A 22,678-nucleotide genomic window follows, 5' to 3' on the forward strand; every position below is an offset into this window, starting at 1 on the left:
TGGCAAAACCTTCAGTTTACGCCTCTTGATGTAATCCCCCATGGATTTCGAGGTGTGTTTAGGATCATTATCCATTTGTAGAAGCCATCCTCTCTTTAACAGCTTTTTCACAGATAGCATCAAGTTACCATCCAAAATGTGCTGAAATTTTATTGAATCCATTTTTCCTTCTACTCGTGAGATGTTCCCTGTGCCACTGGCTGCAACACAACCCCAAAGCATGATTGATCCAACCCCATGCTTAACAGTTGGACAGAGGTTCTTTTCATTAAATTCTGTGCCCCTTCTTCTCCAAATGTACCTTTGCTCATTCCGGCCAAAAAGTTCAATTTTAACCTCATCGGTCCACAGAACTTGTTTCCAAAATGCATCAGGCTTGTCTATATGTTCATTTGCAAAGTTCAATCGATGATTTTGTGGTGAGGACATAGAAGAGGTTTTCTTCTGATGACCTCCATGAAGACCATATTTGTACAAGTATCTCTTTATAGTGGAATAGTGTACCACAACTCCAGAGTCTGCCAGATCTTTCTGGAGGGATCGTGCAGTCAAACGTGGGTTTTGAATTGTTTTTCTCACAATCCTGCGAGCTGTTCTGTCTGATATTTTTCTTGGTCTTCCAGATCTTGCTTTAACTTCCACTGTTCCTGATGACTGCCATTTCTTAATTACATTCCGAACAGAGGATATTGACATCTGAAAACGCTTTGCTATCTTCTTATAGCCTTCTCCAGCTTTGTGAGCGTCAACTATTTTCAGTTTCAGTTTTCTAGACAACTGCTTAGAAGAACCCATGGTGCTGATGAGTCTGGGCATTTAAAACCTTTGAGATTGACATCACCTTGTCTTCCCAGATGATGATTGAGAACAATCCATGACACTGGCAGGTCTCAGCTTGGCAAAGGGGGCAGTCCATGCTATAAATTCTGCAGGGTGCCCAAACTTTTGCAGACGCCATTTTTTTGTTTTCTGTTATTTTGAAAGTGTAAATGATGGAAATAAAATCTAACTTTTGTTGACATAATATAAGAATGTCTAATCTGTAATTTGATGCCTTTTGGAGATTTTTCCATCTTTCCTTGGCTTCTTTATGCACATTAATACAAATTTTTAGCTGGGGTGCCCAAACTTTCAATCCCCACTGTATATATAAGAAGTCCTGCGTGTTTCACTGGTTAGTGGGTTTATGTACTGTGTGTGTGTGTGTGTGTATACAGTGGGGCAAAAAAGTATATAGTCAACCACCAATTCTGCAAGTTCTCCCACTTAAAAAGATGAGAGAGGCCTGTAATTGGCATCATAGGTAGACCTCAAGTATGAGAGACAAAATGAGAAAAAAAATCCAGACAATCACATTGGCTGATTTGGAAAGAATTTATTTGCAAATTATGGTGGAAAATAAGTATTTGGTCAATATCAAAAGTTCATCTGAATACTTTGTTATATATCCTTTGTTGGCAATGACAGAGGTCAAACGTTTCCTGTAAGTCTTCACAAGGTTGGCACACACTGTTGCTGGTATGTTGGCCCATTCCTCCATGCAGATCTCCTCTAGAGCAGTGATGTTTTGGGGCTGTCGCTGGACAACACAGACTTTCAACTCCCTCCAAAGGTTTTCTATGGGGTTGAGATCTGGAGACTGGCTAGGCCACTCCAGGACCTTGAAATGCTTCTTACGAAGCCACTCCTTCGTTGTCCGGGCGGTATGTTTGGGATCATTGTCATGTTGGAAGACCCAACCACGTTTCATTTTCAATGCCCTTGCTGATGGAAGGAGGTTCGCACTCAAAATCTCACGATACATGGCCCCATTCATTCTGTCCTGTACATGGATCAGTCGTCCTGGTCCCTTTGCGGAGAAACAGCCCCAAAGCATGATGTTGCCACCCCCATGCTTCACAGTAGGTATGGTATTCTTTGGATGCAACTCAGCATTCTCTCTCCTCCAAACACGACGAGTTGTGTTTCTACCAAACAGTTCTATTTTGGTTTCATCTGACCATATGCCATTCTCCCAATCCTCTTCTGGATCATCCAAATGCTCTCTAGCAAACTTCAGACTGGCCCGGACATGTACTGGCTTAAGCAGGAGGACACGTCTGGCACTGCAGGATCTGAGTCCCTGGCGGTTTAGTGTGTTACTGATGGTAGCCTTTGTTACGTTTGGTCCCAGCTCTCTGCAGGTCATTCACTAGGTCCCCCCGTGTGGTCCTGGGATTTTTGCTCACCGTTCTTGTGATCATTTTGACCCCACGGGGTGAGATCTTGAGTGGAGCCCCAGATCGAGGGAGATTATCAGTGGTCTTGTATGTCTTCCATTTTCTAATTATTGCTCCCACAGTTGATTTGTTCACACCAAGCTGCTTGCCTATTGCAGATTCAGTCTTCCCAGCCTGGTGCAGGTCTACAATTTTGTTTCTGGTGTCCTTCGACAGCTCTTCATGGTCTTCACCATAGTAGAGTTTGGAGTGTGACTGTTTGAGGTTGTGGACAGGTGTCTTTTATACTGATAACAAGTTCAAACAGGTACCATTGATACAGGTAATGAGTGCAGGACAGAGGAGCCTCTTATAGAAGAAGGTACAGGTCTGTGAGAACCAGAAATCTTGCTTGTTTGTAGGTGACCAAATACTTATTTTCCACCATAATTTGCAAATAAATTCTTTCCAAATCAGCCAATGTGATTGTCTGGATTTTTTTTTCCATTATGTCTCTCATAGTTGAGGTCTACCTATGATGCCAATTACAGGCCTCTCTCATCTTTTTAAGTGGGAGAACTTGCCCAATTGGTGGCTGACTAAATACTTTTTTGCCCCACTGTGTATGTGTATATATATATATATATATATATATATATATATATATAAGTGCACTAGCACGGGGGCCCTGGATCTCCTGTTGGAGCACTCAGCTATGGTCACTGTTTTTGTGGATCTGCCCTGTATTCTGTTTTCTGCATTAAGAGCTCCCAAAAGGCCAATGTCTCTAGTCCCCACCCTGTAGCTCTCCACTGTTCTTAGTACAGCACAGTTGCTTCTCAGACCAGCAGCCTTCCTGGAGACCGTTTTTCTCAGGTAGTGCTGTAAAGCTTCTCTCTGGTTCACAGCTTAGCTCGTCCCACTGTAGCTCAATTCACAACATAGGACTGTAACTCGGTCTGCCCTGTTTCTAACCTGCAGTTGCAGTCTACCTCCCAGCAGGGTTCAACCACCCAGTTTCTCTTTCCTCCAGGCCCCTGGTTCACTTTTTTCATCAAAAGCTCTCCTGCCTCCTTCTTACGTACTGGTGGGACAAGATTTCAATCTGGGCATGGCTTTAGCCATTGAGAATGCTTCTCTTTTTTCCATTTTCTTTTTCTGGCTGTGTCATATCTTTCTGTGGGAGACAGTGGAAAAGACTGCAGTATCTCTAGAGTGCCTGGACTTCAATAAATCTACAGCACCACTGGCGTTAATCTCTCTTTTTAATGTATTGTGCCAAATTCAAGAAGCATTTGCAACACTTTTGGTTTATGTACCAAATTCATATAGTACTAAAATGCGCCACTTTTGCATTGTGTCTCATTGAATGCACCACTTTTACATTGTGTTGCATTGAATGCTCTGACCTAATTAAGCACTTGCCCTCCTGAGAATTTACCCCCCTTCCTGACCAGGCCATTTTTTGCTGTTCGGCACTGCGCTATTTCAGCTGGTAATTGCGCAGTCATGCAATGCTGTACCCAAACAAAATTTATGTCCTTTTTTTCACACAGAGCTTTCTTTTGGTGGCATTTGATCACCTCATATATTTGAAAAAATATATATTTTTCACTTTTTGTTATAAAATATATCCAATAAACTCAAAGTTAGTCATATATTTAGGCTAAAATGTATTCTTCTACATGTCTTTGGTGAAAAAAAAAAATCTCAATATGTGTATATTAATTGGTTTGTGTGAAAGTTGTAAGCGTCTACAAACTATGGTATTTATATTAGAATTTACGTAGCTTTTACTTTCTGTCTGCCTATAACATTTCAAAACCCCCCAAATGACCCCTTTTTGGAAAGTAGACACCCCAAGAATTTTGTAGAGAGGCATGTTGAGTCCATGGAACATTTTATTTTTTAGCCACCAATTTTTTTGAATGACAATTCTTTTTTTTTTTTTGTACACAAAGTTGTCACTTTTAATTTAATGATATATTGCTCATGCATGCCATGGATATAGGTGGAATAATACCCCAAAACATTCTTCTACTTCTCCCCGAGTATGGGGATATCACATGTGAGAGACTTTTTGGCAGCCTAGCTACATGCAAGCCCCCAAAATCCAATGATTACCTCCACACTTTCAAAGGGCATATTTCCTCATATCACTTCCCCACTACCTACCACAGTTTCAGAGGCTCTAACATGCTAGGATAGTACAAACACCCCCTCCCCAAAATTACCCCTTTTTGGAACATAGACACCCCAAGGAATTTAATAAGAGGCATGGTGAGTATTTTACATATTATAATTTTTGTCACAGGGTTTTGAAAAAGAAAAGAAAAAATTAAATTTTTTGTTTTCTTTCTTCATTTTCCAAAACATGGAACAACAAATTAGATCTTTAAAACACTCACCGTGCCTCTTAGCAAATACCTTGGAGTGTCTACTTTCCAAAAAAGGAGTCATTTGGAGGGGTTGCTTCTACTATCCTGGCATTTCAAGGCCAACATTAGAAGCTTATGCCACACATAACCAACTCTTGAAGACCAAGCCATTTCTGACACTTTTTTTGTTCACATGAAAAAAGTTTTTTTGCTAGAAAATTACTTTGAACCCCCAAACATTATATATATTTTTTAAAGCAGAGGCCCTAGAGAATAAAACGATGGGTGTTGAAATTTTTTATGCATATCTTTTGGGAAAAATACACTTTTTCAAATTTTAATGCACAAAAACACAATATATTGCCCAATTGTTTGATAAAATATAAAAGATAATGTTACACTGAGTAAATATATACCAAACATGACATGGTTTAAAATTGCGCATGCCTGTGCAATGGCAACAAAGTAATACATTTTTATTATCGATAGGCGACGCTTTAAAAGCCTTTACAGGTCACCAATTTATATTTACACAGGAAGTCTAGTGCTAGAATTACTACCCTCAATCTGACGTTCGTGGCGATACCTCATGCATGGTGCAACCACTGTTTACATACTGGCACGGGGTCAATGCTTGCGCATGAAGGTGCGCGCGTGCAGGGGGAGCAAGGGTGCTTTTTTTTTTTTTTTTTTTTTAGCTGATTTTTTAAAATTATTTTTATATTGTCCCTTTCATTTTTTTTTATCACTTTTAATGCTATCACAGAGAATGCAAATATCCCCTATAACTTCAATGGGCATTGTCATATATTCTTTTTTTGAGAAATCTGGGGTCTATCAGACTCTCGATATCTGCTCTGCCCTTACATTATCTAATCTCACCAAGATCGATGTGATCAGTTGTTTTCCCAATTTACAAATGGCGCTTTATATATCCTGTGAAACTGAAGTGATGAAATGCTCACAGCTTCCGATTTCTTAGACTATAGAGATGATTGGAGCCATTCTGGTCTCTGATCAGCTCTATGGTCAGCCAGCAGAACTGCCAGCTGCATTCTCGGATTCCCCTGTGGGACCGGAGAGCCCAAGAAAACTGTGGAATGCAGCAGGAGGGGGGGATGTCCCTTCCCGCTGCTCGTAAAAACAATTCAGCAGCTAACTGGCCACTAGGATTGTTTTTACATGAAAGCCAACCACCGGCTGAATAAAACGATACCAGGATGATGCCTGTAGCTGCAAGCATCATCCCGATATAACCACTCAAAGTCCAGCGACATACCAGTACATTGCTGGTCCATGTTGGGCATATATGTAACAGCAGAGAACACAGGCATATGATGAATTGGCTCTGTGGATCAACATGACCGCAATTCATTCTTTTCTGTAATGCCCATGTTGAGGGTTAGGCCCAAAAGCGTTTTAAATTCAGAAACCGTGATTGGTTTCCATGCGAATTGTCTGGCAAGAGCTGAATTTGGTTGGGTGGCCATGTATTGTTGTGTGTATAAATTGCCTTGGCCTACGATCAATTGATACAAATCTTCTGTGAAAAACAGCAGAGGGGCTAAACGCTAGTGCTGGCAGCGAACGAGGCCAATCCTGCTTACTCTGCGTTTTTGTGGACACTATACAAAGGAGCCACTAATATAGTTCTGTACATGATCAATATATTGATTCGTACAAACATTAAACTAGTAATGGCGGTGATCAGCGACCTATAGCGTGAGTGCAATAGTGCGCAGGCAATCGAACGCTAGCTGACCCTGGCTGTGAGGGACGCTTACTGACCCTGACGCTATCTGATGTCACTAGTGGCATGAATACAGTGATCAGTGAAAAATTATATATATTGCCACTGTACTAAAGGCACTAGCTGGGTGACGGGGTGATCAAAGGGTTAATAGGGGCAATCAAAGGGTTAAATGTGCTAATCTAACGCATGCGTGTAAAATGTGGTGGTTTTACTTGGTGCCGTGTTCCTGTGTTCTTTCTTCTCTCCCTTGATTGTGTGTGTGTGTGGGGGTGGGGGGGGGGGCAGTGGGGGGCACAGGTGCGTTCACACCCCAAAATAGGAAGCAACGCATGATTACATGGCTTTGCTAAGAGCTGCTGCTTGCCCGCAAAATGCGGGTAAGCGGTTGGCAAGTAGTTAACAAAAACAAAACACTTAAAAATAATTTCTCCTGCAATGCAAATTAACTGCCATGAATGAGTTAAGTTTTGACAGCTCAGGATAGTGATCTGTGTTTGGCTGGAGCTGGTAACATGGTACAGGGTGGTGTGATTGGCCCCATGTATCATGTGACAGCTGTGGGCCAATCACATATCACTAGGAAGAAAAGCAGAGCTGTTATGAATGACATTGATTCATAACAGCTTTGCTTACATAGTGATCATGTGATCACATAGCGACCCCATGATCACCGGGTCCCGTTCACCAGAATCTTCAGTCCACTGTATCCGCTGGACACAGCAGTCGCGGTGAGAAGCACGCTGCGCGCTTGCTGGGGCACACAATGCCTCCTTGTGTTAGTACAGCCAGAGAGATGTACGGGTACGTCGCTTTGCCTGTAGCTGCTGTCCGGCTGCAGCACATGGCAGGCAGGCGGGAAGTGGTTAAGACCAGCTCTCTTTCGGCGTACCGAGAGAAAAACTGGCACACGCAAATTTTGCGAAAATGTCTCACATGCCTTCTAAAAATGGCGCAGCTTGAGCCAGATTCAAGTACCAGTTCTAGACAGGAGGTGCATGAATTTGGTGTATTCTTTGCCACTTTCAGAATGCATGAGAGACACTTTTGCAAAATGTACATGTGCCAGACTTTATGAATTCTAGGGAGTGTTTTTAGAGGAGTTAACACCATGTACTGAGATGCTGTCTAGAGTCTTTTCCACACCAGGTGTTATTAAACTGTATCCCCTCAATGACTCCAAATTGCTGCAAGTCAGAGTAAATAAATAACTTGAGTTTTAGGGCCCAATTTTCAAACTGTACATACATTTTGTATGACGTTGGTGTTGCTCTGTACACAGAGTTACTGTATAGTATAAAATATATCAGTGAGGTGGTAAATCAAGGTACCACATCCGCAAATGTACAAGAATCTTTACAAATAAAAAACACTGAGGTACCGAATTGCAACAAAATGTTCAGTATAAAGAGCAGGAATTTATTTTGGCACAAAAAGACGTAAAATTACATGAGATCACATATCATAAAACAGGTTTTTGTTTTTTTTTACATACTGAATAAATTTAATAGCGCTAGACTGTCTATATCCAGCACCCTATACACCATTGACCAGTTATCTCTGTACCAGTTGGATCTCCTACTTTACACAAGTGTGTTACGTTGACATTGTTTGCACATCAAAGTGCTAGTTATGCAGTTAAATTTGGGGCAAGCAAGTTTCATATGCGATTGGTAAATCTTTTTGTGATGAAAACAAATGTTGCGCTTTATACATTTTATTGTAATTTCATACCTCAAAGGCCTATTTCTAAAGAATTGTAAAGGTTTGTAAAGATTCTTGTCTTGAAAAATGTAGAAGTAATGATGGCGCTTATCAATAATGTGGGTGAGAAATGTTATCAATTTCTTGTTGTTCTATGCTTCAGATGGTGTCAAGCATGGGGCATCCTCCAGCTCCATGATGTCGTCATGGAGGAGTTGAAGAGGACTCCAGTGGCAACCAGTGAAGCTCTGGTGAACTCCATGCCCAAAAGAGTTAAGGCAGTGCAGGAAAATAATGGTGGCCACACAAAATATTGACACTTTGGGCCCAATTTGGACATTTTCACTTCGGGGTGTACTCACTTTTGTTGCCAGCGGTTTAGACATTAATGGATGTGCGTTGAGTTGTTTTGAGGGGACAGCAAATTTACACTGTTATATAAGCTGTACAATCACTACTTTACATTGTAGCAAAGTGCATTTCTTCAGTGTTGTCACATGAAAAGATAGAATAAAATATTTACAAAAATGTGAGGGGTGTACTCACTTCTGGGAGATACTGTATGTGTGTGTGTAAATAAATATATATATACACACACACACATAGAAATAAATGTACTTTTTTATCTACTAAGTGCTGCAGCAAGGGTTAAAAAAAAGAGTTGCAAACTCAAGAAGCAGCGGAGCTTTCTGACATGCCTCCTGAATACAGGCTAATCAGTATCACTGTTCCGAAAGAAAAAATGGTGTTGTTTAGACTTGTATTCAGAAAGGTGTGTTGATCAAAGTAGTGCTTGTGAGAGATCCACTGAACCCTCATTGCATCACTTAGCTGACAAAAATAGACCCTTTTTTACTGTATATACAGTCTGGTATAATACAATAAATACTAAGAGGGTTCAACTGGGCTTTACATAAAAAGTCCATTTTATGTATATTCTTTTTACTGAAAGTTGATTTCTGATCAATCTAGTTGCTGTGAATTACTGTTTTTTTGCATGTTTTGCTTTATTAAATAAACCTTAAGGGAATGGTTATTTGTACATTTGATTTTCCTTTTGCACAGACCTTTTCTAGTGTAGAGGTTATACCCAGTTAGAGACTTTTTTTTTTTTTTTTTTTAACTTGATAACAATGGAGATAGCACAATATGCGGTAATCCATACCAACCAGTCAAAATTATATCTACTTTCCTGATAAGAGTAAATTGGAATACAATTGTTTTCCATGGGTTACTTCACATTGCCTGTGGTCATTGCACTATTAATGGCTTTAATAAATAATTGCAGAATTGTCTGGAGATTATTTCTCAACTCTGTAATGCTTGTAAGTAACTGCATAAAACAGTTCTTGTGCTTAACATCGGTATTGTAGAAGTGGGTAGACCTTCAAGTGGTATCCTTGTCAGCTCATTCAATCCTGAGACACAAAGGTCAGAAGCTTGCTGCTGATTCTCTTCAGCCTTATTGGCATTTCTATCAGTCTTTGGATAAAGATGTCAGATATTCCATTGCCTGCTCTTCTGGGATGCTCTTGGGTATCTTCTCTTATGACCTGGCCTCACTATATCTTTGAACTTAACTGTTCTTTTTAAAAGAGATCCTTTGGGAAAAGGCTGCCAAACTTAAAGGAAAATATGTCTTTAGGGAATAAGAAATCACTTACAAAGTGACAGACATTTTGGGCTGTAATGATTTTTAGACTATAAACTAATCAATGTTCAGGATGCCTGGGGACTCATTAAATGACTTGTGTAATTTTTGTAAGGGAAACCTAAAGCTGCATTATAAGCAAGGCAGGTGATGACCTAATTGACCCTTTCTCTTTTTTCTCTTTTTCACATTTGTTTTTGCATGATTCAATGGCAGCAAACCGCTCTACTTAGCATTCTTAACTTCTGCCCAGAGATACAGCACCTTAACCTTGGAAGCTGTGTTTTGGTAAGTACTGAAATGGTAGTTTTGGGTTTTGCTTATTTGCGTTTCATCATTATTTTTCTTATTTTTTTATTCAGTTTAGCTATACCATTGGTGTTGTTTTGGCTCATTGTTTTACTTTCACCATTTTTTTTAATTTTTCCTAAATCATATAACTTGCAATATCTGAATTTAAAGAAAACTGAGAAAAGCTTTGCAGCAAAATTAGGTGAACTGAGGTGAAACGAAGAAATGATTTGATAGTCTTAAAGTTGATCTCCAGGTTTTATTTAACTTTAACCGCTTCCCCACCACCCTATAGCAGAAATACTGCTACAGGGCGGCATGGGTGTGCAAAATCACGTGTGTGTGTGTGTGTATATATATATATATATATATGTGTGTGTGTGTGTGTGTGTGTATGTGTGTGTGTGTATATATATGTATGTGTATATATGTATGTGTGTGTGTGTGTGTGTATATATATATATATATATATATATATATATATATATATATATATATAATTTTGCATTACCACCCACCCTACCCTCGCCACCATTCGCGGCTGCCAATCACCGGGTCCTGGCCGGTCATAACTCGCCGGCGCCCGGTGATTACAGAGGGTCTCCGACGAGAAGAACTGTTTAATTTACTAACAGTTCTCCTCCCTGCCAGCTCGTGCACACTGCTTTGGATGGTAAAGCCATCCAAAACGGTGTGCTTACAGTGCAGCACACAGACACCACCCCCTAGTAAAACACACCCAGCACACAGTTAACCCTTTGATCGCCCCTCATGTTAACCCCTTCCTGCCCAGTCCATTAGTACAGTGACAATGTTTTTTTTAGCACTGATCACTGTATTGGTATCACTGGGGATGTCAGTGACACCACGTCCGTTCCCCCCAGTGTCAGAATGTCTGCCGCAGTCCCGCTATAAGTCGCCGATCGCCACCATTACTAGTGAAAATTTTTTTTTAAATCCCAGTATATATACCGCCATTTGTAAACTCTCTATACCTTTCACGTAAACCAATTAATTTACACGTATTGGGATGTTTTTTAGCAAAGACCTGTAGCAGAATAAATTTATGACAAAATTTTATTATTTTTTATTTTTTTACTGGACATGTTTAACAGCAAAAAGTCAAACATATTGTTTTCTTCTCAAAATTGTCGGTCTTTTTTTTTTTTTTTTTTTTTTTAGTGCAAAAAATGAAAAAACGCACAGGCGATCAAATGCCACTGAAAGAAAGCTCAATTCGTGGGAATAAAAGGACGGAAATTTCATTTGGGTGCAGCATTGCATGACTGCGTAATTGTCAGTTAAAGTAACACAGTGCCGTAACGCAAAAAATGGCTTGATCAGGAAGGGGGGTAAATCCTCACGAGGGCAAGTGGTTAAATAGTTGTTTTGGAAAAAGATGGTCCAAATTAACTATTTACTGAACTAGCATATGCAGTGGCTGGGAACACTTCGTAAAATGTATTTAAGCTTTAAGAATGCTTGATAAATGCCCATGAAGGTGTTGCTTTTCTAGTAGGAAGTCATATAAAGGAAATTATCTGCTTTGAGACATGGTTAGGTAGTGCAATAGCAGACATTTTTTGTGAATTCTGTGCAAGATGGATTTGTATACTTTGTTCTCATTGTCCAGCTCAATTTTGCTGAAACAAAAAGCTTTGCCACTGGCAATAATGCTCAGTGCCTCTGCTCCTACCTGACACTGTTAGTATTGCTGTCTGGCTTGATGCTTTTATCTACACACAGAAGCAAAAGGTGTTATCACATGGCTGCTTTATACAAAGAGGAAGCTGCTAGAGCTGCTTTGTCCTAGTTCTCTGTTTCCCAGTGCATTCTGTAATACAGGAATTGTAATATTCCCATTGTATTATACAGTATATTACGCATTGTAATATCCATTGCAGGTGGCGTTTGAAGCGTGGTTATGACGCTATAAGAATCTGAATAAATGCTGCCTAAACACATGTAGTGATGCACCTGTGAACGAGCCCCACACAAACTATTTACTTCACTAAGGTCACACGTGTCAATACCTTGTGTTCAAGTGGCATTTATATAGCATTTTTAAAGCGTTATAATCGCCCTTCAGTGCATGCAACAAATACAACAATGGGCACCACACAGTGCTGTACACACAGAAGCAGTAGCTCCTGCATCATGAGGCACCGATGTTTCTCAGCTTCCCTTGTTCCATTGTAATGTTCTGTAACTGCACCTTAACAGCACGTTTTATGGCATGTTATTTATGTATTTATAAAGCATTAGCTTGGCACTGGGGGAGAGGCAGTGGAGATTCCTGTATTCCAGAATGCACTAGGAAATAACACAGAACTAGGACAGGGCAGCTCCAGTCACGTCTCGTCATGCAGAACAGCTGTGTGGTAACACCATTTGCTTCTGAATGCAGGCATAAAAACATCACGCCAGGCAGCAATATTGACAGTGTCAGGTAGGAATAAAGGCAATAGGCATTATTGCCAGAGGCAAAGCATTTTGTTTCAGCAAAGCAGATCATTTCCTCTATATCACTTCCCCTTTAAGCAATGCCCACTAGAAAAGCTACACTTTCATGGACATTTATCAAGCATCCTTGAAGCTTTTTCAACACTTCAAAAACATAGCAAAGACACATCAAAAACGTCATATATACTATGGCGCATGAGCATTGCTTCATTTTCCATAGTGAGCACACGTGTGAACGAGCCCTTGGACAGGCTTGGTCCAAACAAACTATTAAATTTAAATGAAACCTGCAGATCAGCTTTAATACATGCATACATTTAAAATAGATCAGCAAAATAATTACATTGAGTTTATTGTTCATAATGTTATTCTTCAAATGCCTTTTTGTGAATATATGGTTTGGTTAGCAACAAGTTTGGGCATTTGTAAAATTCAGCTGTGTTGAAGCTCTACTTATCACAGGCATTACATGATACATGATTGCATGAATAATTGCTTGCTTTCTCCCTGGAGACATTACACTCTGGAGCAGCCATATTTGTGTATATTCATGTAATCTCAAACTGCAAATAGAGATGTTACTTTATGACAGTGGGTTGGGTCAGGCAGTCAATTCCTACATTTCGGTCCATGTCTGGGCAACATGGTGGTACAGAAGTCCATCTAGCATTTAACTTCTGTACAGTGATTCCTCCATCCACGTCAAATTTGTAGATGGGGGAATTGGCCCTTTTTTTTTTATTTTTAGTTTAGCCCGCTGGTTGAACAAAAAAAGGTATGATGTATGGCATGCCTTAGATGGACATGTAGTCTTCACAGGGCTGTGCTTTGTAAAAAGCTACAAAACGTTTCATACGATTTCTTAAAGATGTCAAGGGTTTTTCTTCCTTTCATTTGTATTTCAATGGTTTTTATTAATTTTATAACAATTAACACAGGAGCAACAAATCACGCCCACGCAGGGGCTATCAATTGCACATAGAGGAACTAGAAATTAGAGAAATCAGTGCTCTAACACCAACAGGGCAAAAGATAAGCCCACGCAGGGGCCATCAATGGCACTTAAATAACAAAACATAAATATAACTCGGATAATAACCCAGACTAAAGGCAGCTATCCACTGCTTCTCCCTTTCATTTAACACTTAATTTACAACTAGCAATGGGTTTATTCTATGAATTATGTTGTGACTCTAATATTTCTACCTTTAGTCTGCTTCAAGATAATAGGTATACAGTCAGATAATTTGTCATTCTGTGCAGTGTAATTAACATGTTTAACAATGTTGAATCAGGGAGAAATTGTACTGATGTTACTGGCATTTTTGTACTTCCATTAGTAATGTAAGCAACCCATTGACATGCAGTCAGAATTAATTAATAATGCTGACCTCCACCTGTTTTTGTTTTTCCCAGATTGAAGATTATGACCTAATAGCTTCTGTTATCGGAGCCAAATGCAAAAAGCTACGTTCTCTAGACCTGTGGAGATGTAAAAATATTACTGAAAAGGGGTTAGTAGAGCTGGCTGCTGGTTGTTCCCTTCTTGAAGAGCTTGATCTTGGATGGTGTCCTACGCTGCATAGTGGTACTGGATGCTTTACCAGTCTTGCCCGAAAACTCACAGGTCTGCGAAAGCTGTTCCTTACAGCAAACCGTTCTGTTTGTGACTCTGATATAGAAGAACTAGCTGCAAATTGTCCACATCTTCAGTATTTAGATATACTAGGTATGTAGTAGTAAGGTTACTGTGTATGTAAACCTGATTAAACAATCAGAGTTTGTGTTGTACCAAGGCTTTTTCTAATCAGTCAAATTCTCAACCTCTGTTACCTCATTTAAAAAAAAAAAAAATAATAATTTTGTATTTTAGCAAAAAAAAAATTAAAGAGAATGTCAAGGGTTAAAAACAAAGGTCTAGTTCAGCAGAAACACTCTGGCATGTGCATTGAATTGTGCATACCATCTATAAAGCATACCATAAAATGTCTTCTAAAATCATGTCACATGATAAACTATTTTCCTTGCTCCTATTTCAAACATTGATGGCCAGTTTATTAAAGCAGAACTTCACACTCTCAATCAACATTATATTCTTATTTTGGATCCAGTGATGTGATCACTGGGTCTCTCTGCTTCACTATGCGATGCAGGCAGGTCATGGCTGGTAGGAGGGACCAGCAGGGTGTTATACAAAGCTTCCTGCAAACTTTACAGCACCCTGTCTTAGTATTTCAAGAACCCTCAGCCCTGATGCAAGCAGTGAGTTGGCTTTTCGGATCAGCTATGCAGTCTGGAGGATTGCTGTTGCTAGACATGCTGCATTTGCATGCACACTGCCCCAAGGTAACACCGACATGTTACATGAGCATTCACGATTGAAAGAACTGAAATACAATGAATGAAAAAGTGGGGGTCAGGATGGAAAGGCAAGGGCTAGAGGTGAGGCTGGCTCCATCTGACTTGCTGCGACTTCAAAAGCCCATTATGAGTAAGAAAGTTCAGTTGAGGAAAAAAGCCTCTACAACTCTGTAAGTCTGAAGATGAGGCTGGCATTCAACTTGAAGGCTAATTTATCGTTGGGTGGAGTTTGATGCGTTAAAGCAGAACTTTTCTGTGACGTTTCATAACAGTGATCTTTGAGCTGGGTAGACTAATACAGTAACATTCAATAGGTAAACGAGTAATATTATAATTCTATTATACAGTATATTAATTCTCTTATAATTCTCATCTTCTGGTTACATAACTCAGTTAATCTAGAGTCATACAGAATTGAGAAGAAGTGAGAGATTTCTCTTTTCACTAAAGAGAAAATGTATTTTTATACACTCCTGCCTGATTCAGTCAAATTTTGTTTCAACTGAAAAAAATGGCCAGAGATGTTTGTGTATAGTCATAAACATGAGATCACAGACCAATATAGCCAAATAATGCTGGCCATGCCCTGCTTGAAAGTCGTCCGATTCCTGCTAAATCAGCCAAATTTCAAACTGCAGGGGGCTCTGTCAGCAATACTCAGCTTGACAAACTTCAATCTAAAAATCGGAAGAGCTGGTCAGAAAAGCTTCGGCCGAACAGTGACTACAACAACTTTCAGAATACAATAGCTGGCAGGGCAGATTCCTCTATACTGTTGAGCATGGATGAGGGAATCTATTGATTTTTCTTTAATGCTTTAAACATTTATGCCAGTGAATAGGCAATGGATGGTGAGAATTACAGGATGACTCTTGTATTTCTGTAAAGTGTTATCCCATCATAACACATTAATTACACTGTATATTTTTAAAACAACATAGCATGAGTTGAAAAAAAATATTAGTCTGCCTTAGTATTTTAGGCCCAGGATTGAATTATTTAAAAGCTTTATTTTCTGAGCATACACCTTTCATTTCTTGTGTTTTTTTTTTTTTTCTAGGTACTAGAATGGTGAGCTCCACAGCCTTGCGAAAATTGCTGGAATGCTGTAAAGAACTTATTCTAGTGGACGTGTCCTTCTGTTCACAGATTGACAGCCGAGTAGTACAGGAATTTACCTCACGATTTCCGAATGTGTCCATCAAAAAGAGTTTTACTCAATGAATAGAATGCTGCAGCATATTTTTTTTATTTTATAAGAAACATAGATCTTTTCTTCTGTTTTGACAACCGTGGCTCTTCCAGTCTCAGTAGTGTGCTCATTGGGAAATCTATTGATTTAGATTAGTTTAGTACAACATTTGAAATTTTAAGGGTACATCCAAATCTTTTGGCCTAAAACAGGGGTCTCCAAACTTTCTAAACAAAGGACCAGTTTACTGTTCTTCAGACTTTAGGGGGGGCCAGACTGTGCCCAGTGGGAGTAAACAACGCCCCATCTTTGGCATTGGGGGGAGAAATAGTTGAATTCAATGGCAGTAATAGTGCCCTATTGTTGGGTTCAGTGGCAGAAATAGTACCCCATTGTTGGATTTAATGGCAGCAATAGTACCCCATTGTTGTCAGTGGAAGGAATAGTGTCCCATGGTTGGTGACAGTGGCAAAAGTAATGACTCAAAGGCCAGATAAAGGCAAGCAAAGGGCCGCGTCTGGGCCCCCGGCCGCAGTTTGGAGACCACTGCTCTAAATCACACATTTGCTTACTATATTTCTTGGAGGTCTGTTGATGAAATGTTGCCGATGCTCCCAGGCTACATCATTCAATCTGCAACTTTCCCTATACACTAAAAGAATAAAATATTCAGCAAGGAGAGTGAAAAACTGAAGCTTAGAGAGATAACATTCAGGGGCCCTGAGAGATATAGGAAACTATTTGGTAGTTAAACATGCTGCTATCTGCCCCAAAATTATAAAGACAGTTTTGGCCTTTTATGACTATTTTGATTAACTATTATTTTCTGTTTTTAATAAAGAAAAAAAACAAGAAAGAAAATACTTCACATTACAAAATAGCACTCTCCTGTGCCTGTGTGGCCAATGCACACAAGAATTATTTAGCAATAGTTCTCTGTATGCCTTTTATTTATTTATTACTCCGATATAAATAATTCTTTTTTTTAATTGATAATACTAAGTTATACAAAGTGTATTTTAATTTTGCAAGTTGAATTTGCAAAATAATATGAAGCTTGGTGAGCTGGCACTGCACAGGCAAGTTTTGTCCACCACTTGAATGTGTGAATAGATTTGTATCTAGTGTATGCAATTTATGCTTGTTGATATAATGTGATAGCATTTAAAGTTTTTTTTATGATGTCCATGGATATCTGTGTATGATGCAGCATAAATATATATACATATAGGTTGTTTGGGAATGAACAGCACAGTGTGGCTGTTCATAAGTAGAGATTTTGATTTTTTTTTTTTTTTTTTCTTGCTGCCTTCCACATCTTTTGAAGGAACATACAAACTTGTTTGTGAAGAAGCCAAGAGTAGATCGCACCTTACAGGTGCACTCTGGGTAAAATACAAAATACTAGTTATCAAGTCTGCTTTTTGTTTTTAGGAAGCAGTGTTTACATGATTAAGTAAATACAGTATGCATAATGCATATTCTTTACTGTAGTTTGTATGGAGTTTAGTGCATTTCTGATGTTTTGTAGCACCGAACAGAGGGAGGAATTCTTTTCAGTTTCTGTTCACATGTGAATAATTTACAGTAAAAGCAAAGTGCTGTGTATGTTAACCAATGGGTTTAAATACTGAAATAGAATTGCTTATGTATGTTTTACTAGTTATAAACGATGAGGGTCAAGCAAGCAGTCAATTAGTAATATCCCAGTATGTGGATTGCTGCGCCTCCTGTGCTGAAAAGGTCCCAACCTATTAATATTCTATCAAATAAATAAACATCCAAATTTTCATATCAAGCATTTATCAGTTCATAAAATTCAGTGTTCATAAACTGTAGTGCAAATAAATATAAATTATTATTATACAGGATTTATATAGCGCCAATGGTTTGCTCAGCTCTTTACATTATAGTGGGAGACAATACAGCTCAATACAAGAGGAATTTGAGGGCCCTGCTCCTTGGAGCTTACAATCTAGGAGGGAGGGGTGAATGGTACAGTAGGTAGTCACTGTGGGGGATGGAGTGGTTGGAAGAGTAGAGGATTCCAGAATTAGCAGAGGGTGGGATAGGCTTCCCTGAAGAGAGAGGTTTTCAGTGATCGCCGAAAGGCAAGTAGAGTAGGTGATAGTCTGATTGATTGGGGTAGGGAGTTCCAGAGGATAGATGGCGCCCTGGAGAAGTCTTGGAGACGAGCATAGGAGGAGGAGATAAGGAAGCTAGAGAGTAAGAGGTCTTGCGAGGAGCGGAGTGTGCGGTTTGGGTGATATTTAGAGATAAGATCGGTTATGTAAATTGGGGCAGTGTTGTGGATGGCTTTATATGTCATTGTTAGAGTTTTGAATTTTATCTGTTGGGCAACTGGGAGCCAGTGGAGGGATTGGCAGAGAGGGCTGGCGGATACAGAACGGTTAGTGAGGTAGATGAGTCTGGCAGCAGCGTTCATGATGGACTGGAGGGGGGATAGCCTACGATGAGGTAGACCAATGAGGAGGGAGTTACTGTAGTCGAGGCGTGAAATGACAAGGGAGTGAATAAGTTGCTTAGTGGTTTCCAGGGTTAGGAACGGTCGTATCTTGGAGATGTTGCGGAAGTGAAGTCTACATGATTTTGTCAGCGATTAGATCTGGGGCTGGAAGGACAGATTGGAGTCTAGGATTACATCTAGTACCCTGGCATGAGGGGATGGACTGAGGATGGTGTTCACGATATTTATGGTGAAGTCAGTGGGGGTGGCGCGGGCAGGGTGGAATACTAGGAGCTCAGTTTTGGAAAGGTTGAGTTTGAGGAAGTGGAGTGACATCCAAGCCGATATGTCGCTTAGTAGGCTAGCGATGCGGGTGGAAACTGAAGGGGTAAGGTGAGGGGTAGACAGATTTGCGTGTCATCAACATAGAGATGGTAATTGAAGCCGTGGGAGTTTATCAAGTGACCAAGTGAGGAGGTGTAGATGGAGAAGAGAAGGGGCCCGAGGACAGAACCCTGGAGGACCCCTACAGAGAGAGGGAGTGAGGAGGAGGTGGCAGCGTTATAGGTAACACTGAAGGAGCGCTGCGATAGATAGGAGGAGAACCAGGAGAGAGCGGAGTCGCTGAGGCCAAAAGAGTGTAATTTTTTGAGGAGGAGGGGATGGTCAACCATGTCAAAAGCCGCGGAGAGGTCGAGTAGTAGGAGTATATAACTAATAATCCGTAAATGTCTCAATTCATAAAGTATGCATATATTTCTTCAAAGTGTCCGTGTTCCACCTCCTATGTTTACTTCAAAACATGCAAATATTGTGCTTGCCACCATCATTCAATGCTGCGCTCACCTCCACTCATATGGATTGAGTACATTTTTCTGATTATTAGGTATTAATATTTGTATATACTACAGTTTGAGCACTGAATTGTTCAATGCTTGATTTGAAAATTTGGATGTTTATTTGATTGAGCAATAATAGGTTGGGATCTTTTCATCATGGGAGGCACAGTAATACACATACTGGGATATTAACATTTTATTGTGGGAACACTTTTGTTGCTTTGCAGCCACCCCAGTTCTACTGAACACTAGTACTATTAATATTATTTTAGTTATATAGTCTGAAAGGCGTGGGGTAATTACACATTGCACAGTCAATAAATAATAAAATTAAATTACTACTTAAGGGAGCCTGTGAGGACAGAATATGGGATCTTCCATTTCTTATTTATTTTTTAAAAGGTACATTGTCCAGGGCTATCATACTGATCCTGGCTTCACTACCTAGCAAGTCAATAAACTGCTATAGGCATTCATAATGAGAGTTTTGATTTCAATGACTACATGCTTTGTTCCAGTTCAGTGGCTTGATAGACGGTATAGTTAGGATCAGAATGACAGATCTGCGGCTTTTAAAATCAGTCAGCAATGGTTGTTTTCAAGTATCTTTCCTCACAGGTGTTCTTTAAGAGATATGTAATATTATGCATCATGTATAGGGATGATGTGGTTGATATATAAAATTTATCAAAATATGCATGGATACATTGCACAACTAGTCTTTGGAGAAATGCATACTGTATTTGTGGAACATAAGACACACCTGTAAAGTAAACCTGTCATGAGAGAAATATAAGGGCCTCTATTACTGAACTATTTCTGAAAATTCTAGGTGCCTGGCTCTCTCTGGCTTCACTTCTTCTTGATCACAGTCCTGGATTAAATAAGTAGCAAGCAAGAGTCAGATAAAAGTAACTTTTCTTTTTTATACTTGTATAGGTTAATTGCCTATATGTCTCTCGTGATTTGTTTCCTATAAGACCCATTGGGCCTAAAATATTTGGTACTGGCAATCTTTGTTATTACCAAAATCCTAATTCCTTTTTGTGCTTTCCTTTTCATTGATTCTTTTCTTTTATGATCAAGATGGTGTATGTACGAAGGCTGAAATTAATTAAAATGTTTGTTGTACTAAGATTGCTTCCTTTTCTCTATTTTTATGTTTTGGAAATTTTCAGATCTTCATGTATCTATTTTTTTCTTCTACTTGTAGATAGTGAAGGTAGTAGTAGGAAAGAAAGAGCAAACAGAGTATATAAAGTGCTATAAATCAGATCATTGAGAAAAGGAAGCGAAGAAGAACACATATAAAGAAAATTAACATAGAAAAGAAAGGCTACAGAAGGTATACAGTGAAAGAAATAAGTATTTGATCCCCTGCTGTTTTTGAATGTTTGCCCACTCACAAAGAAATGATCAGTCTAAAAATCAAATGGTAGGTGTATTGTAACATTAAGAGACAGAATAGCAACAAAAAATTCAAAAGAAATGCACGTCTAACAAATTATGCACTGATTTGCATGTTCATGAGGGAAATAAGTATTTGATCCCCTTCACAAAACATGACTTAGTACTTGGTGGCAAATCCCTTGTTGGCAATCACAGAGGTCAGACGTTTCCTGTAGTTGGCCACCAGGTTTGCACACATCTCAGGAGGGATTTTGGCCCACTCCTCTTGGCAGATCCTCTCCAGGTCATTAAGGTGTGGTGGCTGACGTTTGGCAACTCGAACTTTCAGCTCCCTCCACAGATTTTCAATCAGATTAAAGTTTGGAGACTGGCTAGGCCACTCCAGGACCTTAATGTGCTTCTTCTTGAGCCACTCCTTTGTTGCCTTGGCCGTGTGTTTTGGGTCATTGTCATGCTGGAACACCCATCCACGACCCATTTTCCATGCCCTCGCTGAGGGAAGAAGGTTCTTACCCAAGATTTGACGGTACATTGCCCCATCCATCGTCCCTTTGATGCGGTGCAGTTGTCCTGTCCCCTTAGCAGAAAAACACTCCCAAAACAGAATGTTTCCACCACCATGTTCGACAGTTGGGGTGGTGTTCTTGGGGTCATAGGCAGCATTCCTCCTCCAAACACAGCGAGTTGAGTTGATCCCAAAGAGCTTGATTTTGGTCTCATCTGACCACAACACTTTCAACCAGTCCTCCTCTGCACCATTCAGATGTTTAGTGGCAAACTTCAGAGGGGCCTGGTGTGCGTTCTTGAGTTGAGGGACCTTGTGGGCACTTCAGGATTTCAATCCTTGTCGGCGTAGTGTTACCAATTGTTTTCTTGGTGACTGTGGTCCCAGCTGCCTGGAGATCACTGACAAGATCCTCACGTATAGTTCTGGGATGATTCCTCACTGTTCTCATGACACTCCACGAGGTGAGATCTTGCATGGTGCACCGGACCTAGGGAGACTGACAGTTGTCTTGTGTTTCTTCCATTTGCGAATGATTGCACCAACTGTTGTCACCTTCTCACCAAGCTGCTTGGCGATAGTTTGGTAGCCCAGTCCAGCCTTGTGTAGGTCTACAGTCTTGTCCCTGACATCCTTGAACAGCTCTTTTTGGTCTTTGCCATGGTGGAGAGTTTAGAATCTGATCGTTTGATTGCTCCTGTGGACAGGTGTCTTTTATACAGGTAACAAAATGAGATTAGGAGCACTCCCTTTGAGAGACTGCTTCTAATCTCAGCTTGTTACCTGGTAGCCAGAAATCCTGCTGAATGATAGGGGATCAAATACTTATTTCCCTCATGAACATGCAAATCAGTGCATAATTTTTTAGACATGCATTTCTTTTGAATTTTTTGTTGCTATTCTGTCTCTCGGTGTTACAATACACCTACCATTCGATTTTTAGACTGATAATTTCTTTGTGAGTGGGCAAACGTTCAAAACCAGCAGGAGATCAAATACTTATTTCTTTCACTGTATAGGCATAAATTAAAAACATAATAAACATGTTAAAATAGGTCACATCAGCTTTCCTATTTTTTTACGTGATTTTTGAATAACAGGTTTGTTGTGGGCATTTCATGTTATTTTGTTTTCAGATAGATTTTGTCTGGTAAACTGTCTGTCAGATACCAGGATCTTTAAGGCAAAACTGCAGACACACACATACATATATGTACTATACATAAAAAGGTTTAAAGCACACACATATACACCTCAGTAGGATTGTTTATATTGTCTTTTACAGTGCCTAAAAAAAAAAAAATTAGAATACTATAGATCTTACGTGTTTTAAAGAATAAGATATAGGGAAAGACCATATGAAATTTGTGTTTTAAAATAAAAAAAGAATCCCTTAATGTTTTGCATATATTTCCTTTCTTTATTATGTCTTTATTATTATTTCTTTATGTCAAGCACAAAAAATTCTA

At 39.6% G+C, this 22,678-nt stretch overlaps 1 protein-coding gene across 1 annotated transcript in view; it reads left to right on the forward strand.

The window, feature by feature from the left end:
* FBXL4 (F-box and leucine rich repeat protein 4) overlaps positions 1–20,429 on the forward strand; it is an 86,170-nt gene extending 65,741 nt beyond the window's left edge. The window contains exons 6-8 of the mRNA XM_089665238.1: positions 9,898–9,969; positions 13,852–14,164; positions 15,857–20,429. Coding sequence (XP_089521364.1) covers positions 9,898–9,969; positions 13,852–14,164; positions 15,857–16,020 — 549 coding nt within the window. The 3' untranslated portion in view covers positions 16,021–20,429. The remainder of the gene's footprint in view (positions 1–9,897; positions 9,970–13,851; positions 14,165–15,856) is intronic.
* The last annotated feature ends 2,249 nt before the right edge of the window (positions 20,430–22,678 follow it).

This window comes from Staurois parvus, unplaced genomic scaffold (genome assembly GCF_062004578.1).
Source record: "Staurois parvus isolate SC_StPar_1 unplaced genomic scaffold, SC_StPar_1.0 ptg000048l, whole genome shotgun sequence".
In the NCBI taxonomy this organism is placed as follows: Eukaryota; Metazoa; Chordata; class Amphibia; order Anura; family Ranidae; genus Staurois; species Staurois parvus.